Below are 22,095 nucleotides of genomic sequence, written 5' to 3'. Positions count from 1 at the left end.
ATCCTGAGTACAAACAGGATGAAAATAAATGGTTTTGCAACTATGCCAACATATGACGGGAAAAAGAGAAAGAAGGGTCAGGCAAAGACAAAGAACCCAGAACGGAAGAAGACAGAATATGAAAGAATATGAACACATCCCCTGCAAAAATTTCATGTCACAAAAAGGAACTAAATTAGAAAATCAATTAATTAAAAGAAAATCTTGAAAATGATAAAATAACTTTTTAGAAATTTTCATTGAGAAGAGAAGGAATATTTCTAAGCTAAGAAAATAGAAAACAAAAATAGCACCATTACAGGAACTAATAAATTAGACACAGCAAGAATAAGAGGCAAGGATGAGATTTAAATTAGTATTAAAGGAGTGCCGTGGAAGAATCTCAATGAAGCAGAGGAAAGGGACAAAAGAATTAAATCAACTTGAGAGAAGATGACAGCTATCAAGGAGAGGCAAAGATGATCCAATATAAGGATAACAGGGACTACTGTGGAAGGAAGGAAGAAGGAGGAATGGAGAGAGAGGAGATGATTTTAGTACTATGGCACAGTATCCATTGCTTGCTACCACATTGATTTTCCTGAAACAAAGGAAGAACTGAATCTGTACATCACACTGTGTTCCAGGAAACTTTGTCAAAACGCTCCACGCCAAGATATAGCTCCGTTTTGCTTTGTAAATTTCAAGGATCAAGTTAAAAAAAAAAAAAAAAGCTTCAGGAATCCAGGTAAAAAAAGAAACCACCTACAAGGGGGAAAGAAATCTGGTTGACCCCAGGTTATTTTCACAGCAACAACCAATGCTGGAAGACAATGGAAAAAATATTTACAACATTACAAGGAAAAGAAAGCATGATGGAAGGATTATAGCCACCCAACTTGCTGTTCAAGTATAAAAGCAAAAGGCACATAGTTTCAACTATGAAAAAAACAAAGGGAATAAGGCACCCATGGGCCTTTCTTAAGGAAATTACTTGACAATGAAATCCAGCCAACCAAAAAATAAATCAAAATAAAGGACTCTGAGAGGGATAAACTGTGATCAGTGCTGCACTGTCGTGATGCACATTAAATTCATGCAAATATCAAACAAAGTCAAAACAACAGGGGGAATGATGGCAACGGAACAGAATATAAATATTATAAACTCAGCTAAGGACAAACTATAAAGAGCAAAAATGGTGGGGTGGGAGGGAGGCGTAGGAAGAAACCAGTGCCCGTCACTTCGAGTTTCATAGCAGAAAGCCAGCCTATACTGTCTGAAATGGAAACATCCTTCAAAAACATAGTTTCTCCAGCTCTTCAGAGCTTTTTAAATCTCTTTTCTCGCCTCAAAGTCCCTTTGGGGACCTCGCCTCAAAGTCCCTTTGGGGACCTCATATGTCTTGTGGGAAAGAAATGTTCACCCAGAGTTCAGAAGTGTCTCCGCTTTCCCTTGAGGACAGTGTTGCAGGGTTAAGGGCAGGGACTGGATATGCCTGCACTGTGTGGGCTGTTTACACTCAGCCCCAGGACTCAGCTGGACTCATTTAACCTATTCGTGCCTCAGCGTCCTCAGCTGGGATGATCACAGTGCACTCGCTGCTCATGGGGCTGCTGTGAAGACTGAACAGACCACCAGGAAAGCACAGGCAACATCCCAGAAAAGAGTTAATTATGATGGTGACGGTCACATTTCCTTTTCTTCTGGGAAATTTAAATTAAATACGTTTTATTTTTAAAAAGGAGTATGATCCTCTTCTTATAAAATTATTTCTATCTATGTCTCCACCTACCCACTGATGCAGCCGTCCTTCCATACACGAATAAAGAGAGGTCCAGAATTATGTTCACCAAATGTTGCCTTTGATTCTTTCTGGGTGGTGGATTGTGAATAGTTTATTACTTTCTTCTTTGTACTTTTTAGAATTGCTTACATTTTTTTTGCAATGGTCATGTTTTTATGAAAACAAGAAAGTCATTAACAACAACTAGAGAAAACAAATTTAACCAAATTACCCACAAATATGACAGTGCTCACTTCTCCAACAATCTTATCGACACTGGCCTTGTGAGTTCTTCCTGCATTGACATCCATCTATTGAACATTTATATTAATAATATGTAAAAGTTTTATGAATGTTGGGAATTATTCATCTGTCATTTATGTTGCACATATTGTGCCAAGTTTATCATATGTTTATACAAAGTTTTGCTGTATAAAGGATTTTTCATTTTTCTGAAGTTAAATTTTATCAGTCTTTTTCTTTAAGGCTTTTGGGCTTTACTTCATGCTTATAAGAGATTCTAAATTTCAAGATTAACAAATGTTTACCCACATCACTTAAATTTAAATCGTTGATGAGGATAGTATTTATTTTTGGTGAAGAGTGGAAGGTTATAAGATTCATTCCCCAAAATGGCTGGATAGCAAATTATCTCAATAATAATTACCAAATAAGCCTCTCTCACTACACTTTATTGAAATGCTTCACATCACAGGCTAAGTTCACATATAAAGAGTGGTTCATTAGCCAACTATCCTTTTAAATCCATTTGAATGTCCATTGCTGCACCAATGCCATATTGTCTTAGTTATTATGCCTTAATAAAATAATTTATATGTGTAGAATAAGTCCTCTATTATAATTTTTCAAAAGAAAAAATATATATCCTAATATAGGAACAACGGGCATTAATACTAAATCTTCCAAACCAAGAATCAGAAAAGACTTCTTCACTTATTCATGTTTTCCTTTACATTACTCTATAAAGTTGCATTATTTCTTTATATGTCTTATTAGAGTTAGTATGTGAGTAGCACAAAGGATGTACTTAAAAATTAATTTCACATCACCATCACTATTATCGATGATCAATGTATTGCTGTTATTGGGAGGTAGGAGGGGTCTCAGTATTGGGGGAGACATAGGTAGGATCGAAACAAATTTTAGAAATAATGTGTAAACCTAATAGTTTTCCATATTGTCTACTTTGCTGTGTTTACTCTGTAGGTAACTGTGGCTTAGGAAAACATCTTACTTCTAGACAAAAGTTCCTCTCAATTTCATCCAAGGAGTAGTTTCTCCAGGTATCTTCAGATGATGCAGAACTGAGCAAACGCTCCTTTTTGGAATTTTTGGCTTGTTGATTCTCCAATGAGACCGCTATTGAAACAAAATAGCTTTAGCTTATCAACACTGTCAAAGGTTAAACATTTAAATATTGTTACATTTTAATCATTACCTGTTTGGTAAAAAAGTAAGGCTTGAATAAACCAAGAAAATGATGAACCATCTGATTAATGGTGTTGAAATAACTGGCTAAACATTTTGGAAAAAATGAAAGTAATCATCTACTCACTATCTTACTCTAGGATAAACACTAGATAGAGTGAAATGTACACTAAATAGAATAATAAAACCATAAAAATAGAAGAAAATTAAGATGACTGTTACATACTACATAATCTCTGTGTGAGAAAGCCTTGCCAAGGAAAACACTAAAGCCAGAATTTATTTAAATAAAGGATAAGTCTGACAACATAAATACTTGATTTTTGTTTGGTTAAAAAAGAAGCCACAAGTTAATGTGAAAAAATAATGAGCGGAGAAGAACTATTGTTAATATCCATAAGAAATACAGGTTAATTTTCATAATATATGAGTGGCTCTTATGAATCAATAAAATAAACATCCAATAGAACAGTAGACTAAGGTTATAGACAGATAATTCACCTAAAAAGAATTTTAAAGCATCCAATAAATATATGGACTACTCAAGCTCATTGATAATTTTTAAAGTCTAATTAAAACAAGTTAACATTTTTTTTCTACTTGTCAAATAGGCAAGGAGTAAAGGGAATAATAAGAACCAGTTCTGGCTTGTGTATAAAAACTTGGTACTTGAATATGCTTAAATCCTTTTCTAGAGCTTTGTACTCATAGAATAATAGGGCCACTCACCGAATTCACATGGATAAGGATATTTTCTGCACTTTTCTTTATAAGAGAAAAAAATGAAACAATCTAAATGCCCATTCATAGAAGATGAATTTTATAAATGAATGGTTCATCAAGCCTATGAAATACTACACAGACTTTAAAAACAAAGATACATGTCTAAATTAACAGATGTGGAAAATGTTCTTTGCTATATATTGCCTCATGATTTTAAAGGAATAATTAGCATAATTTCATTTTAACACTTATGTTGTATATCTTTCTATCCATCCATCCATCCATCCATCCATCCGTCCATCCATCCATGTAAGCATCAGAAACAAAATCTGAGAGGATACTACGTGAAAAAGAATACAGTGGTAGGATTCAGGTAGTAGAATTATATGGGATTGTTATTTAGTGTTTTTGTTTTCTGGCTTTTTTGAAACAAGCATGTATTATTTTTATAACAAAAGAGAATGAAATAAATCTAAAATATAGCCATTTTCTTTCTCAAAGTTGACTGCAAAGAATCACAAATGGTTTCCCAGATTTATTTCCTAAAATGTCTGCAAATACGCTTCAGCCAAATTAAGCACACTTAATTCAGCTGCAGTTAACAAACTGCCAGTCATCTGGAATTCCATTTCCTAGCTCCAAAAAAGAGAAAGGAGAGAAAAAAAAGATCCCTCTATACAATAAAAGACAAAGCTGGTCTTTAGAACTTGGTCATGGCCAGGCATAGTGGCTAATGTCTGTAATCTCAGCACTTTGGGAGGCCAAGCCCAGCAGATCACCTGAGGTCAGGAGTTTGAGACCAACCTGGCCAACATGGTGAAACCCCGTTTCTACTGAAAACACAAAAATGAGCTGGGCATAGCGGCACACTCCTATAGTCCCAGCTACTCAGGAGGCTGAGTCAGGAGGACTGCTTGAACCTGGAAGGCGGAGGTTGCAGTGAGCTGAGATCATGCCACTGCACTCTAGCCTGGTGACAGAGAGAGGCTCCATCTCAAATAATAGCAATAATAATAATAATTTAATAACAACAAATTTGGTCTTGGTCTGGAATTCTACGGCCACAGTGGGCTTGGGCATTTGAAACCTGGGGTCTCAGGACATTCGAGCTGCGAGGGCCCTCGCTGAAAGATGAGGAAGCCGTGTCACAGAAGCGGGACCTGAAATGGTCCAGCACACAGAGGCCTCCAGCCCCTCTTGGACACATCCTGTTCTCAGTCCACCTGTAACACTGGTGCTCTCATGGCACATCTCAGGAAGCCCACTGGGGCTCTGTTTAAACAACATGTCTGGATCAGAAGGGTGGAGAAGGGGTTAGGGTATGAGGCCTGCCCTGGGGAGCTCCCGGCCCGCAGGTCTGTGCACATGCCCTGTGGCTGCTCTCACAGGCTGACAGCACTGAGTGACAGCACTCAGTACGGTGTATTCAGTGACGCCTCTCTCACCACAATTCTACCAGCTTTCATTCTCCAAGGCAGCTTGATAATTCCTGCAACCTTCTGATTTTCTCAAAATTTCCTCTGAAGGATGATGCTACCTGATGTGAAACTGGGTAGAGAAGCAATCCAAAGCTTACAGTGTGGTTTACGTTCACTGCAGGCGAAAGGAAATCTGCTCCCCAGCATCTTTCTTCACGTGCCCAAATAGATGGTGCTTTTCATAAGCAAGATAGTGCTGGCTTATTGAGAACACAAATGGAACCAAAACAGAAGTTCGCAAAATTAATAGAGTACATTGTTCCATATTTAGAAAAGCCAGAGATAAAAGGTTTCTGCAAATATATGAACTAGCGACTCTCTTATAGAGGTGAAAACAGCATCAAACCTCTAACCAGCTCTTGGTAATTTGTTCTTATATAACATATTTTCCCCCAAAAAATTTGCTGACTGGCTCTGCCACTTACTAGCTATGCAGTGGTGTGCTTTTGTTTCCTTATTTGCAAGAAGAGATAGAAAACAGTACCTTTGTCATGGAATTGCTACCTGGATTAGATGAGCTGATAGAGGTACATGCCTGGCACTTGGTAGATATTCAGAATGTATTAGCTACGTATTGATTCATAATACTGTTTCAATGATAGGAGTCATGGAGCAGTATCAATCAGAGTCAGAAAACTCAGAACTTAGATGACAGAAATCAGGAGCATATTACAAAAAACATGTCAGGTATAAAACGTTGTATTATTAACTAATAGTCACCATGAAATTTGCTAAGAGAATAGATGTTAAGTGTTCTCACCACACACAAAAAAAGGTATCCATGTGAGGTGATGGAGGTGTTAACTAATTTATTATAATAAACATTTCACAACGCATATGAACATCAAATCATCACATTGTATATCTTAAATATATACAATGTTAACTCGTCAATTATATCTCAATAAAGCTGAAAAAAAATCATTTCAGAAATGAAGATTAGGCTGGGATGAAGGAAAGGAAAGGAAAAAGGAAAGGAAAGGAGACTAAGCTAGGCACAGTGGCTTACACATGTAATCCCAGCACTTTGAGAGACCGAGGCAGGAAGCCAGGAGTTCAAGACCAGCATGGGCAACAAAGCAGAACCTGTCTCTACAAAAGATTTAAAAAAAAATTAGCCAGGCACAGTAGCATGTACCTGTGGTCCAAGCTACTAGGGAGGCTGAGGCAGGAGAACTGCTTGAGCCCAGGAGTTCAAGGCTGCAGTGAGCTATGATCATACCATTGCACTCCAGCCTGGGTGACAGAGCAAGACCTTGTCTCTAAAAATAAAATAAAGTAAGAAATGAAGACTAAACTAAAAGAAACACAAGAGCAAATAAACACAATAGTAATAGAAGGTGAAATAAAAGTTATATCATGGAAGGAAACAAAGAAGGGAGAGAGGGAGGAAAAGAGAGAGGAAGGGAGGGAGGAAGAAAGTAAGAAAAAAGGGAGGAAGAAGGACTTGTGAGGAAGTTATGGTATAGAAGAGAAGAGAGGGGGGAAAAAGACCCTATCTTTTGGATGGGGGATCCAAAAGATCCAATACACATGATATGAATCACTGAGAAGAAAACCAAACAATGGAATGGAAAAAATACTAAAAATCACAATTCAGGAAATTAAAGAGGAAGTCCTAGCCAGAGGAATCAGGCAAGAGAAAGAAAGAAAAGGCACCCACATAGGATAAAAAGAAGTCAAACTATCTCTCTTTGCTGACAATATGATTCTATATCTGGAAAACCCTAAAGACTCTGCCAAAAGTCTACTAGAACTGATAAATCATTTTAGCAAGGTATCAGTACACAAAATCAATGTACAAAAATCAGTCGCATTTCTATACATCAATAATGTCCAGACTGAGAGTCAAATCAAGAATACAATCCCATGTACAATAGCCACAAAGAAAATAAAATACCTGAGAATACAGCTAACCAAAGAGGTGAAAGATCTCTACAAGGAGAAGTACAAAACACTGCTGAAAGACATTAGGGATGACACAAATAAGTGGAAAAATATTCTATGCTTATGGATTGAAAGAATCAGTATCATTAAAATGGCCATACTGCCCAAAGCAATTAACAGATTCCATGCAATTCCAATCTAGCTACCAACGTCACTCTTCAAGAATTAGAAAAAGCTATCCTAAAATTCATATGGAACAACAAACAAAACAAAACAAAACAAAACCCAAAGCTCAAATAGCCAAAGCAATCCTAAGCAAAAAGAACAAAGCTGAAGGCATCACTCTACCCAACTTCAAACTACACTATAAGACTATAGAAACCAAAACAGCATGATACTGGTAAAAAAATAGGCACATAGGCAAACAGAACAGAATAGGAAATTCAGAAATAAAGTCACCCACTTAAAACATCTGATCTTTGACAAGGCAGACAAAAATAAGCAATGGAGAAAGTTCTCCCTATTAAATAAATAGTACTGGGATAACAGGCTATCCAGATGCAGAAGAATGAATCTGGACCCTTACCTTTCACCATACATAAAAATTAACTCAAGATGGATGAAAGAATTAAATGGAAGACCTCAAACTATAAAAATCTAGAAGAAAAACTGGGAAATACCCTTCTCAACATCAACCCTGGCAAAGAATTTTTGGCTAAGTCCCCAAAAGCAATTGCAACAAAAATAAAAATTGATAAGCAGGACCTTCTTAAACTAAAGAGCTTTTCTGCACAGCAAAAGAAACTTATCAATAAACAGACAACCTACAGAATGGGAGAAAATATTTGAAAAGTATGCATCTGACAAAGTCCTAATATCTAAAATCTATAAGGAATTTAAACACAATATCAACAAGCAGAAAACAAATAGCCCCATTGAAAAATGGGCAGAGGACATGAACAGACACTTCTCAAAAGAAGAAGACATGCACATGGCAAACAAACATATGAAAAAATGCTTATAATCACTAATCATCAGAGAAATGCAAATTGAAGCCACAATGAGATACCATCTTACACCAATCAGATTGGCTATTATTAAAAAGTCAAAAAGGTGGGGCGTGGTGGCTCATGCCTGTAATCCCAGCACTTTGGGAGGCCGAGGTGGGCAGATCATGAGGTCAAGAGATTGAGACCATCCTGGTCAACATGGTGAAACCCCATCTCTACTTAAAAAAAAAAAAAAAAAACTAAAATTAGCTAGGCGTGGTGGCGTGCACCTATAGTCCCAGCTACTTGGGAGGATAAGGCAGGAGAATCACTTGAACCCGGGAGGCAGAGGTTGCAGTGAGCCGGGATCGCGCCACTGCACTCCAGCCTGATGAGACTCTGTCTCAAAAAAAAAAAAAAAAAAAAAAGTCAAAAAACAACAGATGCTGGCAAGGCTGCAGAGAAAAGGGAACACTTAGGCATTGTTGGTGGGAATGTAAATCAGTTCAGCTACTGTGGAAAGCAGTTTGGAGATTTCTCAAAGAATTTAAAACAAAGCTACTATTCAACCCAGCAATCCAATTACTTGGCATATATATCTAGTGGAAGATAGATTATTAAGCCAACAAGACACATGCACTCATATGTTCATTGTTCATTCACCAGAGCAAAGACATGGAATCAACATAGGCGCCCATCAGTGGTGGATTGGATAAAGAAAATGTAATATGGATATACCACAGAATACTACACAGCCATAAAAAAGAATAAAACCATGTCCTTTGCAGCAACATGCATGGAGTTGAAGGCCACAATTCTAAGCGAACTAACACATGAACAGAAAACTAAACACTGCGTGTTCTCACTTATAAGTGGGAGCTAAACATTGAATACACATGGATATAAGCATGGGAATAACAGACAGCAGGGCCTACTGGAGGAGGAGAAATGGAGAGGATGTGGATTGAAAAACTACCTATTGGGTGCTATGCTCACTACTTGGGTGTAATATACCTGTGTAAGAAGCCTGTACACGTACCCCTGTATCTAAAAGTTGAATTTTTTTTTAAAAAAGAGACTCAGATGAAAACCTAAATAGTACACAATGTACTCAGGGAATCAATCAACCGTAAGTACCTAATATCATGACATAGTCTAGCAAAATGTATTGGGTTTTACATTTTTTTAAATTATCAGGGCATCCAGACAAAAAGATCAAATTATGAATAAGGAAAACAAAATCCGATTGTCATCAAACTCTTCCTCCACAAAAGTTTATATCATCAGATAATGGATAAGGATTTCTAAGATACTTAAGGAAAGACAATTTGAGGTAAGGATCTTACATCCAGAAAAATAAATTTTTTTTTTTTTGAGACAGAGTCTTGTTCTGTCTCCCAGGCTGGAGTGAAGTGGCATGATCTGGGCTCACGGCAACCTCCACCTCCTGGGTTCAAGAGATTCTCCTGCCTCAGCCTCCTGAGTTACAGGCATGCACCACCACGCCTGGCTAATTTTTGTATTTTCAGTAGAGACGGGGTTTCGCCATGTTGCCCAGGCAGGTTTCAAACTCCTGGGCTCAAGCCATCTGGCCACTTTGGCCTCCCACAATGCTGGGATTACAGGTATGATCCACTGCACTTGGCCTGGATTTTTCAAGTATTAAGGCCACAGACAAACATGATTATGTAAGAAATCAAAGAATATTGTTTCCATGGTGATTTGCTGAGGAATCTACTGGAAAATATGATTCAAATAACCAAAATGACTGGAAAGATAAACGTAAGAGAGAGAGAAACAACTGAACAAATATGATCAAGGAAGCTGGGTCAGTGAGATAGAAGGATCAACTTCTTCATGACTTAAGAAGGAATTAGAAGATAAATCAAAACCTAGAAATGACCATTGCACTGCTCTGGACAGCACCACAGGCAACCTTTGGAGATACTGTGAGTTCTGTTCTAGAGCACTATGGTCAAGTGAATAAAACAAAAAAATAATGTGAATGTTCTGGCTTCCCAATGCAGATAAAAGTTATGTTTACATGAATCTGTACTGTCTATTAAGTGTAATATCTTATGTCTGAAAAAAACAATGTACATGCCTTAATTTTAAAATATGGTGAAAAAATGCTGATCATCATCTGAGCCTTCAGTGAGTCATAATCTTTTTCTTGGTAGAGGGTCTTGTCTTGATGTTAATGGCTGCTGACTGATCAGGGTGATGGTTGAAGATGGGGTGGCTATGGCAGTTTTTTGAGATTTTTTGTTTGTTTGTTTTTAGAGACAGGCTCTTGCTCTGTTACCCAGGCTGGAGTGCAGTGGTGCCATCACAGCTCACTGCAGCCTCGAACCCTTGGGCTCAAGTGATCTTCCTGCCTCTGCCTCCTAAGTAGCTGGGACTGCAGGCATGAACCACCATGCCCAACTAATTTTTTTTTGTTGTTATTTTTTGTGGATACAGGGTCTTGCTATGTTGCCCAGGCTGGTCTCAAACTCCTGACCTCAAGCAATCCTCCCACGTCACCCTTCCAAAGTACTGGGATTATAGGCATGAGCCACTGGACATTTTAAAAAATAAGAGAACAGTAAAGTTTGCCGCATCAATAGACTCTTTCTTTCATGAAAGGTTTCTCTGTAGCAAGTGATGCTGTTTGATAGCATTTTAGTCACAATAGAATTTCTTTCAAAACTGGAGTCAATCCTCTCAAACTCTGCTGCTGCTTTATCAACTAAGATCATCTAATATTCTAAACCTTTTGTTGTCATTTTAACAATGTTCACAGCATCTTTACCAGGAGTTGATTTCATCTCAAGAAACCACTTATTTTGCTCATCCATAAGAAACAACTCGTCCCTTAAAGTTTGATCAAAAGATTACAGCAATATAGTCACATCTTCAGGCTCCACTTTTAATTCTAGTTCTCTTGCTATTTCCACTACATATGCAGTTACTTCCTCCACTGAAGTCCTGAACCCCTTAAAGTCATCCATTAGAGTTGGAATAAACTTCATCCAAATTCCTATTCATGTTGATATTTTGACCTCATCCTATGAATCAGAAATGTTCTAATGGCATCTAAAATGATGAACCCCTTCCAAAAGGTTTTCAATATTCTTCTTAGATTCATCAGAGGAATCACTATTTATAGCAGCTGTAGACTTACAAAATGCATTTCTTAAATAATAGGACTTGAAAGTTGAAACTACTCCTTGATCCATGGGCTGCAGAATGGATATTGTGTTAGCAGGCATGTAAACAACATTAATCTCCTTGTACATCTCCATCGGATCTCTTGGGTGACAAGGTGCATTATTAATGAACAGTAATACTTTGAAAGGAATCTTTTTTGAGTAGTAGGTCTCAACAGTGAGCTTAAAATATTCAGTAAATCATGCAGTAAGCAGATGTGCTGCCATCTAGGCTTTGCTGTTCCATTTACAGAGCACAGGCAGAGTAAAATTAGCATCATTCCTAACAGCCCTAGAATTTTCAGAATGGTAAATGAGCATTGGCTTCAACCTAAAGTCATTAGCTGCATTAGCCCCTCCCAAGAGGGTCATCCTGTTCTTTGAGACTTTGAAGCCAGGCATTGACTACTCTCTAGCTCAAGAAAGTCCTAACTAGCATCTTCTTCCGATATAAAGCTATTTTGTTTAAAATCTGCTGTTTAGCACAGCCACCACCTTCATCAGTGATCTCAACTAAGTCTTCTGGATAACTTGCTGCAGCTTCTCCATCAGCACTTGCTGCTTCATCTTGGACTTTTATGTTATGGAGATGGCTTCTTTCCTTCAACCTCATGAACCAACCTCTGTTAGATTCCAACTTTTCTTCTACAGCTTCCTCATCTCTCTCAGCCTTCATAGAATTAAAGAGAGCTAGGGCCTTGCTCCGGATTAGGCATTGGTGTAAGGGAATGTTGTGGCTGCTTTGGTCTTCAATACAGACCACTCAAACCTTCTCCATATCAGCAATAAGGCTGTTTCACTTTCTTAATAGTCGCGTGTTCACTGGAGTAGCACTTTAAATTTCCTTCAAGAACTTTTTATTTGCATCTACAACTTGGCTGATTGTTTGGCACAAGAAGCCTAGCTTTTGACCTATCTTGGCTTTCGTCATTCCTTCCTTACCAAGCTTAGTCATTTCCAGCTTTTGACTCAAACTGAGTTCCTGTCACTCGAACACTTACAGACAATTGTAGGGCTGTTAATTGGCATACTTTTAATACTGTTGAGTAGCAGGGAATAGGGAGACCTGAAGGGAATGAGAGAGCTGGGGAATGGCCAGTTGGTGGAACAGTCAGCACACACACAGATATGCCTGTATTTTCTTTGTTTGGTTGATACCCTGGGGCCTGTCTGGATTCATTGGCTTTTTGGCTTTTTCTAAACAAGTTAGTAAGGGGGGAATTCAAAGTAGCCAATCCCTGGTTCAAATAAAACTATTTCCATCACAATCCAACTGTCTTAGCCCATTTTGCGTTGCGGTAACAGAATATCTGATACAAGGAATATCTCTTACAGAATCTCTCTTACAAGGAAAGAGGTTTATTTAGCTCATGGTTCCAGTTCAAGATTGGACAGCCACATGTGGCGACTTCTGATAAGGGCCTTGTGCTGTGTCAAAACATGGTGGAGAAAAAGAACAGGAACAGTCCCCAAAGGCGATGGGCAACCCTGCCCTGTGGCATTGCTAAGCTTAGCCTATGACTCCACTCTAATGGGTTGGAGCTGCACACTGTTGTCTACAGCTTTTCCACATGGACATTGCATGCTGCTAGTGGCTACAGAGTTCTGGAGTCTTGAGGCTTGCTCTAGCTCTGACCCCCCATCTCCACTCAGCATTGCCCTAGTAGGGGCTCTCAGCAGTGACTTCACTCCTGCAACAACCGTCCACCTGTGTCCTCAGCCTTTCTGGTACATCCTCTAAGATCTATCCGAAAGGTGGAGCCCACTATGCTGCTACAGCTCTTACATTCGGCACACCTGCAGGATTAGCGCCTCATAGATAGTGTCAAGGCTTACTACTTGCACCTTCCAGAGCTGTGGCATAAGCCATATCTGGGCCCACTTGAGCCACAGTGTGCTGCCACCAAGCTTTACAGCTTGTACTTTTCAGAGAAGCACCTAACCCACAGCTGAGGCCAAGGAGCCCTGCACCAGAATGTCGGGGGCAGAGTTCAGAGGTGGCCCTGGGCAGCAAGCCCATCGAGTAGGCTCTTTAGGGTAATTGTCAAAAAACATTCTGCCTGCCTACAGCTTTGGGTCTGTGATGGGAGGGTCCTTTCTATTTATGCTCATCTGTTTAACAATGAGTCACTCAGCCACATCCTTATTCTGTTCTCATCAACATGCTTTTTCATCCTGCATGTGGCCAGGCTGCACTTCCTTCAGGATTGTAAGTTTTATCTTTGTCATCCCTTTGCTTCCAAATCTCACTGCAAGTGGCCAAAAGTAACCATGCAGCAGCACCTTGAACACTTTGCTGCTTAGAAATTTCTTTCACCAGATATCCTAGTTCAGCACTCTCAAGCTCAGCCTGTCACAGCACCCTATGGCATAGATACAATACAGTCAAGTTTGCAACTGTATAACAAGGATGGCCTTTACTTTAGTTTCCAGTACTTTGTCCCTCATTTCCATCTCAGACCTTGTCAGAATGGTCTTTACTGCCCATATTTCTTTTTTTTTTTTTTTTTTCCTTTTTTTTTTTTTTGAGAGGGAATCTTGCTCTGTCTCCCAGGCTGGAATGCAGTAACACGATCTTGGCTCACTGCAACCTCTGCCTCCTGGGTTCAAGTGATTCTCCTGCCTCAGCTTCCCAAGTAGCTGGGATTACAGGCACACGCCACCACGCACGGCTAATTCTTTTTGTATTTTTAGTAGAGACGGGGTTTCACCATGTTGGCCAGGTCGAACTCCTGACCTCAAATGATCTGCCTGCCTTGGCCTCCCAAAGTGCTAGGATTACAGGCATGAGCCACTGTGCCCCGCCTACCATCCATATTTCTATCAACATTCTGGTCACAACCACTTAAGTAATCTCTTAAAAGCTCTAGACTTTCTCTTGTCTTCACTTCTTCTAAGCCTCACCAGAATCACCCATAATGCTTTGCTCAAGGTAATCTAGGCTTTTTCTAGCCTGTTCCTCCAAATACTTCCAGCCTTTGCCAATTACCTAGTTCCAAAGTTGCTTCCACATTTCCAGTTATCTGTATGGCAACAACCCCACTTCTCTGTATCAATTTTCTATCTTAGTCCTTTTTATGTTGCTATTACTACATACCTGAGACTAAGTAATTTACAAAGAAAACAAATCTATTTCTTACAGTTCTGGAAGTTGGAAAGTCCAAGGTCAATGGACCACACCTGGCTGGCTTCTGAGGTCCTCATGCTGTGTTGTAACATGGAAGAAAGCATCACAGGGCAAGAGAGAGGCACGTTGAGAGCCAAACTGGCTTTTTTCTTTTTTGAGACAGTCTTGCTCTGTCACCCAGGCTGGAGTGCAATGGCGCGATCTCAGTTTACTGCAAGCCCCGCCTCCCGGGTTCACGCCATTCTCCTGCCTCAGCCTCCCAAGTAGCCAGGACTACAGGTGCCCACCACCACGCCCAGCTAATTTTTTTGTACTTTTAGTAGAGACGGGGTTTCACCGTGTTAGCCAGGATGGTTTCGATCTCCTGACCTCGTGATCCGCCCGTCTCAGCCTCCCAAAGTGCTGGGATTACAGGCGTGAGCCACCGCACCTGGATTTTTTTGTTTTTTGTTTTTTTGAGACAGAGTTTCACTCTTGTTGCCCAGGCTGGAGTGCAATGGTGCGATCTCGGCTCACCACAACCTCCGTCTACTGGGTTCAAGTGATTCTCCTGCCTCAGCCTCCTGCATAGCTGGGATTACAGGCATGTGCCACCACGCCCAGCTAATTTTGTATTTTTAGTAGAAACGGGGTTTCTCCATGTTGGTCAGGCTGGTCTTGAACTCCCAGAGATCTACCCGCCTTGGCCTCCCAAAGTGCTGGGATTACAGGGGTGAGCCACTGCGCCTGGCCCAAACTGACTTTTATAACAGACTCACTGTTGTGATAACCCATTAATCCATTCACGGGGGCAGAGCCCTCATGACTCGATCACCTCTTAAAGACCCCACCTCTTAATGCTGTTACAGTGGGGATTAAGTTTCAACATGAGTTTTGGAGGGGGCTAACATTCAAACCACTACACCAACCCAGAAAGAATATGCTGACACCATGAGATTGACACACTGGGGCTAAAGGTTTTGAACTGGTAGGATGGCAGCGGGGAAGATGAGCAGCTAGTGTCAGCAATTCAGCCTTTCCTACTACACACCAATAAACAGGCCTCTGTCTTGACAGCCTCAAGGTACAGATTTAATATTATATGCCCCATAACCCCAAACTACCACATCTTTAATTTGGAACATCCACAAAATGGTTTTGCCTCCTAACTGGAGGATTTGAATTTCAATGATAAAAGTTATAGGATAAGTATTCAATGGGAAAAACAGGATGGAACTAAGATTTTATTTTACAATGAATAGAGGATAGAAGACAACTGGGATGGGCCAATAGGCTTTAGACTGTGGTACCAGTTAGGAGGCAGCAATGAGAATGTAAGCTAATGCTGCAAAAACAGGAATATACAGAATGACTGGATATATAGCTTACATTGGATCAAATCAAAGATGCCTTTCATTTATGTCTTGGGAATACATAAAATAACACATTATTAAAAATCTGCTGCCAATTATTGATAAAATGCAAAAACAAAAAGAGATGTCCATAGCAAAACCGAAATTGCATTCTAGAACTTACCTTCTTATAATATCTAAAGAAATGAGCAAATGAAAAAATGTAAAAATTCAACAAGAAAAAAAAAGCCAGCATAAATTGAAGCAAAAAGAAACTGACTATGAGTAGACAGAAAGTTTTGCTTCCAATTTTGGTGGATTAGCTCATACAACCCTCCCAGCAGATAACATTTAAAACTCTGGGCAAAATATAAACAGAACACTATCTGGAGGCCCTGGGGAGCAACTGAAAGCAGATATAAACTGAAGCTGGCACTTGGAAAAATGAAATCTTACTCAGTGAGTTTCTTGTGATTTGGCTTTTTGCCTGAGGGCAGGCCCCAGCTGGAATCATGCTAAGTGGCTAGAATTTGGATATAAATGCAGGCTCTTACCAGTTTTAGGAATTGGAAAACAGAGTTCAGGCCTCCCACGGTGGCCAGAAGGCACAGAGAGAAAACCTAAAAAGAAGAGAGGCATAAAGGGGGGTCTCCAATATCTGTGAGTAAACTTTGCCCAAATCTCTGGCCAACTCCTGAACTACAGATGTGCAGAGAAGACACCAAGCTGCCCCTCTAGGGGGAAAATAATAAAACAAAGATTTCCCACCTCCAGGACGACAAAGTTTAGAGTTTGAATACAGTCAAGTAAACTGGCTGCTAAAACAAACAAACAAATCTTCAGAACATAATAGAATCCATAGTTTCTATAATGTAAAATTATAGAAATTTACTATATCCAGAATAAATTTCAAAATTATGAGACAGAAAAAAAACCTCAGGAAACTGTGATTCACATTCAAGAAAAAAGGTCATCAATAAAGACCAACCCCTTACTTCTTATGGTATAATGTTGAAAAAAAAGTTTTAAAACCCAAACCCTGAGATAAGCTAGATGTTGGAATTAGCAGATAAAAAGTTTAAAGCAGCCAAGTGCAGTGGCTCATGCCTGTAATCCCAGCATTTGGGGAGGCTGAGTGAGGCAGGAGGATCACTTGATGCTAGGAGTTTGAGACTAGCCTGGGCATGATAGTGAGATGCCATCTCTACAAAAAATAATTTTAAAAATTAGCCAGGCATAGTGGCATGCCAGTGGTCCTAGCTGCTCATGAGGCTGAGGTGGGAAGATTACTTGAGCCCAGGGGTTTGAGGTTGCAATGAGCTATGATTGTAACACTGCACTCCAGCCTGGACAACACAGCAAGACCCTGTCCCAAAAAGAAAAAAAAATTAAGCATTTAAAAGTTCTTAAAACTGTAAAATAACAGTGTTTGAGAATGTAAAAGAAAACATATTTATACTGAGTGAACAGATAGGAAATCTCAGTGGAACAACAGGAGCTATAGCAATGTATTACGTGTTTATGGTGTATGTAAAAGTACAATGTAGGGCAGCAATATAACAAAGGATAGGAGAGAAGAATTGGGAAAACACTGTTGTAAGGTCCATAAACTGCACATGAATCACTATAATAGTACTTAGAGGTAGGTTCTGATTAATCAAAGATGTATATTATAAACCTTATTAGTCTGCTTTGCATTGCTATCAAGGAATACCTGAGACTAGATAATTTATAAAGAAAAGAGGCTCATTTGGCTTATGGTTCTGCAGACTGTACAGGCATGGCACCAGCATCTGCTCGGCTTCAAGAAGTTTTTTTTTTTTTCTTTTTAAATTATACTTTAAGTTCTGGGATACATGTGCAGAACACGCAGTTTTGTTACATAGGTATACATGTGCCAGGTGGTTTGGTGCACCCATCAACCCATCATCTAGGTTTTAAGCCCCATACGCATTAGGTATTTCTCCTAATGCTATCCCTCCCCTTGCCCCCCCACCCCATGACAGGCCCTAGTGTATGATGTTCCCCTCCCTATGTCCATGTATTCTCATTGTTCAACTCCCACTATGAATGAGAACATGTGGTGTTTGGTTTTCTGTTCCTGTGTTAGTTTGCTGAGAATCATGGTTTCCAACTTCATCCATGTCCCTGCAAAAGACATGAATTCATTCTTTTTTATGGCTGCATAGTACTCCATAGTGTATATGTGCCACATTTTCTTTATCCAGTCTATCATTGATGGGCATTTAGATTAGTTCCAAGTCTTTGCTATTGCAAATAGTGCTGCAATAAACATATGTGTGCATGTGTCTTTATAGTATAATGATTTATAATCCTTTGGGTATACACCCATTAATGGGATTGCTGAGTCAAATGGTATTTCTGGTTCTAGATCCTTGAGAAATTGCCACACTGTCTTCCACAATAGCTGAACTAATTTACACTCCCACCAACAGGGAAAAGTGTTCCTATTTCTCCACATCCTCTCCAGCATCTATTGTTTCCTGACTTTTTAATGATTGCCATTCTAACTGGCATGAGATGGTATCTCAATGTGGTTTTGATTTGCATTTCTCTAATGACCAGAGATGTTGAGCTTTTTTCATATGTTTGTTGGCTGCATAAATGTCTTTTGAGAAATGTCTGTTCATATCCTTCACCCACTTTTTGATGGGGTTGTTTTTTTTTTTTTTTTTGTAAATTTGTTTAAGTTCCTTGTAGATTCTGGATATTAGGCCTTTGTCAGATGGATAGATTGCAAAATTGTTCTCCCATTCTGTAGGCTGCCTATTCACTCTGATGATAGTTTCTTTTGCTGTGCAGAAGCTCTTTAGTTTAATTAGATTCCATTTGTCAATTTTGGCTGTTGTTGCAATTGCATTTGGTGTTTTAGTCACGAAGTCTTTGCCCAGGCCTATGTCCTGAATGGTATTGCCTAAGTTTTCTTTCAAGAAGTTTTTCACTGGTGGTGGAAGGTGAACAGGGAGCAAGCACATCACGCGGCGAGAGAGGGAGCAAGGCAGAGGGGGAGGTGCCTGTCTCCTTTAAATACCAGTTCCTGTGTGAACTAACAGAGCAAGAACTCACTCATCACCATGGGGAGGGCACTAAGCTATTCATGAGGAATCTACCCCAATGACACAAATACCTCCCACTGGGTCCAACCTCCAACACTGGGGATCACACTTCTTTCCTTTTTTAAATAGAGACAGGGTCTCACTAATGTTGCCTAAGCTGGTCCTTGGACTCCTGGCCTCAAGTGATCCTCCTGCGTCAGCTTCCCAAGTGCTGGGATTACAGGCGTGAGCCACCATGCCTGGCCTGGGGATCACATTTCAACATGAGATTTGGAAGAGACAAATATCCAAACCATATCACCCTAGAACAAGCACCAAAAAATTTGATAATAAATAAAAAGTCAATAGAAGTAAAATGGAATACAAAACACTCAGTCTTTCCAAATTTCATGGAAGTATGCAAACTCTCCAGGAGTGGATAGTGAAGGAAGGAGAGGAACATAATGCACACAAGGCAGAAATCCCACTGTGGAATAAAACGTCACTTCAGATACAAAATTACTTTACAGAATCTCTCTATAAGAACTCAGTAAAACAAGAGTTGAATGGCAGATCATAAACCAACAAAATAAGATGGAAAATAATATTGTAGACCTAAAGAAACAACATTAGAGATCCAGTAAATAAATTAGAAACAGCTAAGAATAGGATAGACCTTGGCGAAAATCAAGTTACAGGTATAGATAAAAGATCTAAGATGATCACTGTGAATACAGAGGAAAAAGACAAAGAGAATGAAGTGCAGAGAGAGAATTTCACAGACAGGAAAGACAACGACTATCCAACATAAGGACAATCTGCTTCCCTGAAGTTAACAGTCTGGAAAATGAAAGCTGTGTTCAAAGATCTATGTCACTAAACATTCTTGGGATAAAGAGAGAATTGAGTTTGCAGATTGAAAATATACTATGATCTGAAAAACAGATGCAGAAGGTACAACACTGAGACATATACCAGTTATGCCACTGACATTCAGGGACGGGCTGGGCGCAGTGGCATACGCCTGTAATCCCAGCTCTTTGGGACTGTGTATAGACAGGAGGATCACTTGAGCCCAGGAGTTTGAGATCAGCCTGGCAACATAGTGAGACCCTGTCTCTACAATTTTTTTTTACAGTTAGCCAGGCATGATGGTGTGTGTCTGTGGCCCCAGTTACTTGGGAGGCTGAGGCCAGAGGATCACTTGAGCCTAAAGTGCTGGAATTGTTCAAGAGGTTGAGGCTGCAGTGAGCTATGACTGTGCCACTGCACTCAAGCCTGGGCAACAGAGTGAGTGAGACCTTGTCAGAAATCAGAAAGAGGAGAGGAGAGGAGAGGAGAGGGAAGGGAGGGAGGGAAGCAGGGAGTTCCAGGATAAATGACTCTTAGGGCAATCAGCCAGAGAAAGCAAATCATTCATAAGAGAGAAAAAGAAGCAGGCCTCAGATTTTTCCACAGTCAAACTCAGTACTAGAGGGCAATGGACCAAAGTCTACAACATACTGAAGGGGGAAGATGTGACCTGTGAACATTATATCCAAGATATAGAGCCAGGATGTATTCATCATTTTCTTGAGTGTCATTTAAATGTCTATTCTTCTGATACACTCAAGGAAAAGTAAATTCTTACAGAGAACAGCGTCTATATAAACCCATTTTTACAAATGTATTTCTTTCTGCCTAGCTCCTTTCCATATATGTGCCATGGAGAGATGCCAGGAACCCTGTGGACAGTGGTTATTTCTGGGTAGTGGGCTTGGTTAGATTGTTTACTTCAATCTCTTCCTCGTCGCATTGGCACCTGCCTCACGCGGCTGTGGGGGATATAGAGGCGACGCAGGAACATGCTTTGCACGGCGCCTGGCACGGGAGGCTTCGAAAACTAGAACACTGGAGTCTGCTATAAGCAAGCTTGGTTAGTGGAACCAGGCTGAAACCTGAGAATCTGTCATTTTTCAGCTTGCTAGTGAGACGGATCTGAGAATCATAGAAGGTGCTCCATGAATATCTGCTGCTCTGAATTAAGCTGAAACCAGACAGCGACAACCCATTTTGAGCGAACCATTCACAGGCAGTCACTCCTGAAGCACCAGAGCACTGAGGGGAAATCTTATTCAAGGCGAGGAAAATGACCAAAGGCTGGGAAGGGGGAAGATCCAATTGCATGAGCCATACATTGATCCTTAAAGAACTGGACCCTGCCTCTCTCCAAAGCTACCCAACAGGCCGACGACCCTGGGTGTCGTATGGAGGAGGCTGGGATAAAGACTGTTCACATGAGGAAACGTGTTCTGTCTCAAGGTTATGTCTAATGACCTGGGTTTGCATGTCCAACATAACTGGAAATTACTCAGCTATTTGCCCTTTTCTGTTAAGATTTTTCCCATCATTAAAGAAAAAAAAAATTGAAAATACAGAAGCAGCAGAAAGAACAAAATCACACCCGGGGACATCTCACTTAAGGACAACCTGAGTATTTTGGAATATTTTCCAATCCGCTACAGATATTCCATACACATCTTCTGTGTTATTATTAACTCTTCATGGATATCCTTGTTCCTGGCTATAGATTTTAACCATGTGGCTATATTGTGACTCATTTAGCCTTTTCCTATTCTTAGGCATTGACGTTATTCTTATAAATAATGATACCATGGCTAGCTTTGTAGATAATGTATTTTCTATATTTGAAAGTATTTCCTCAGGAAAGATTCAAAGAAGAGGAATTACCATGCCAAAAGATATTGAAATCTTTAGCCATATACTTTTAAAATACTTACCTTGATTTCCAATACAATATCTAAGGTTCAAGTCATTATTTATGCTGAGATTCTTCAAAAACACATTGTAATCTACTGCAGTATCATTGTGGATGTTGTAGTGTTTCGAAAACCTAAAATACAAATGTTCTTTAGCAATGAGAAATTATGAATCTAAAATGAAGCAAGTGTTACTAAGGTATCCTTTACACTCGGGCTGGCATTAATTTTAATGTCTGTTTCTAGCTACAGATGGAATTGAAAAGTAAACCCCAGAAAATGTTACTGTCAGATTTTTTTTTTTTTAATGCAGCCACTTCGAGATCACTTCTTTAGCCTA

General features: G+C 39.7%; 1 protein-coding gene across 3 annotated transcripts in view; it reads right to left on the bottom strand.

The window, feature by feature from the left end:
• The window catches only part of EFCAB6 (EF-hand calcium binding domain 6), a 309,283-nt gene that overhangs the window by 203,065 nt on the left and 84,123 nt on the right, over positions 1-22,095 (bottom strand). For all 3 annotated transcript variants that reach the window (XM_005567057.5, XM_065522029.2, XM_074003581.1), the window contains 2 exons: positions 21,777-21,889; positions 3,021-3,145 (listed from right to left, as the gene is read on the bottom strand). In XM_005567057.5, the coding sequence (XP_005567114.3) occupies positions 3,021-3,145; positions 21,777-21,889 (238 nt within the window). The remainder of the gene's footprint in view (positions 1-3,020; positions 3,146-21,776; positions 21,890-22,095) is intronic.

Source organism: Macaca fascicularis, chromosome 10, assembly GCF_037993035.2.
Source record: "Macaca fascicularis isolate 582-1 chromosome 10, T2T-MFA8v1.1".
Classification (NCBI taxonomy): Eukaryota; Metazoa; Chordata; class Mammalia; order Primates; family Cercopithecidae; genus Macaca; species Macaca fascicularis.
Note: the sequence above shows the minus strand (reverse complement) of the source record. Positions and strands in the feature narration are given on the sequence as shown.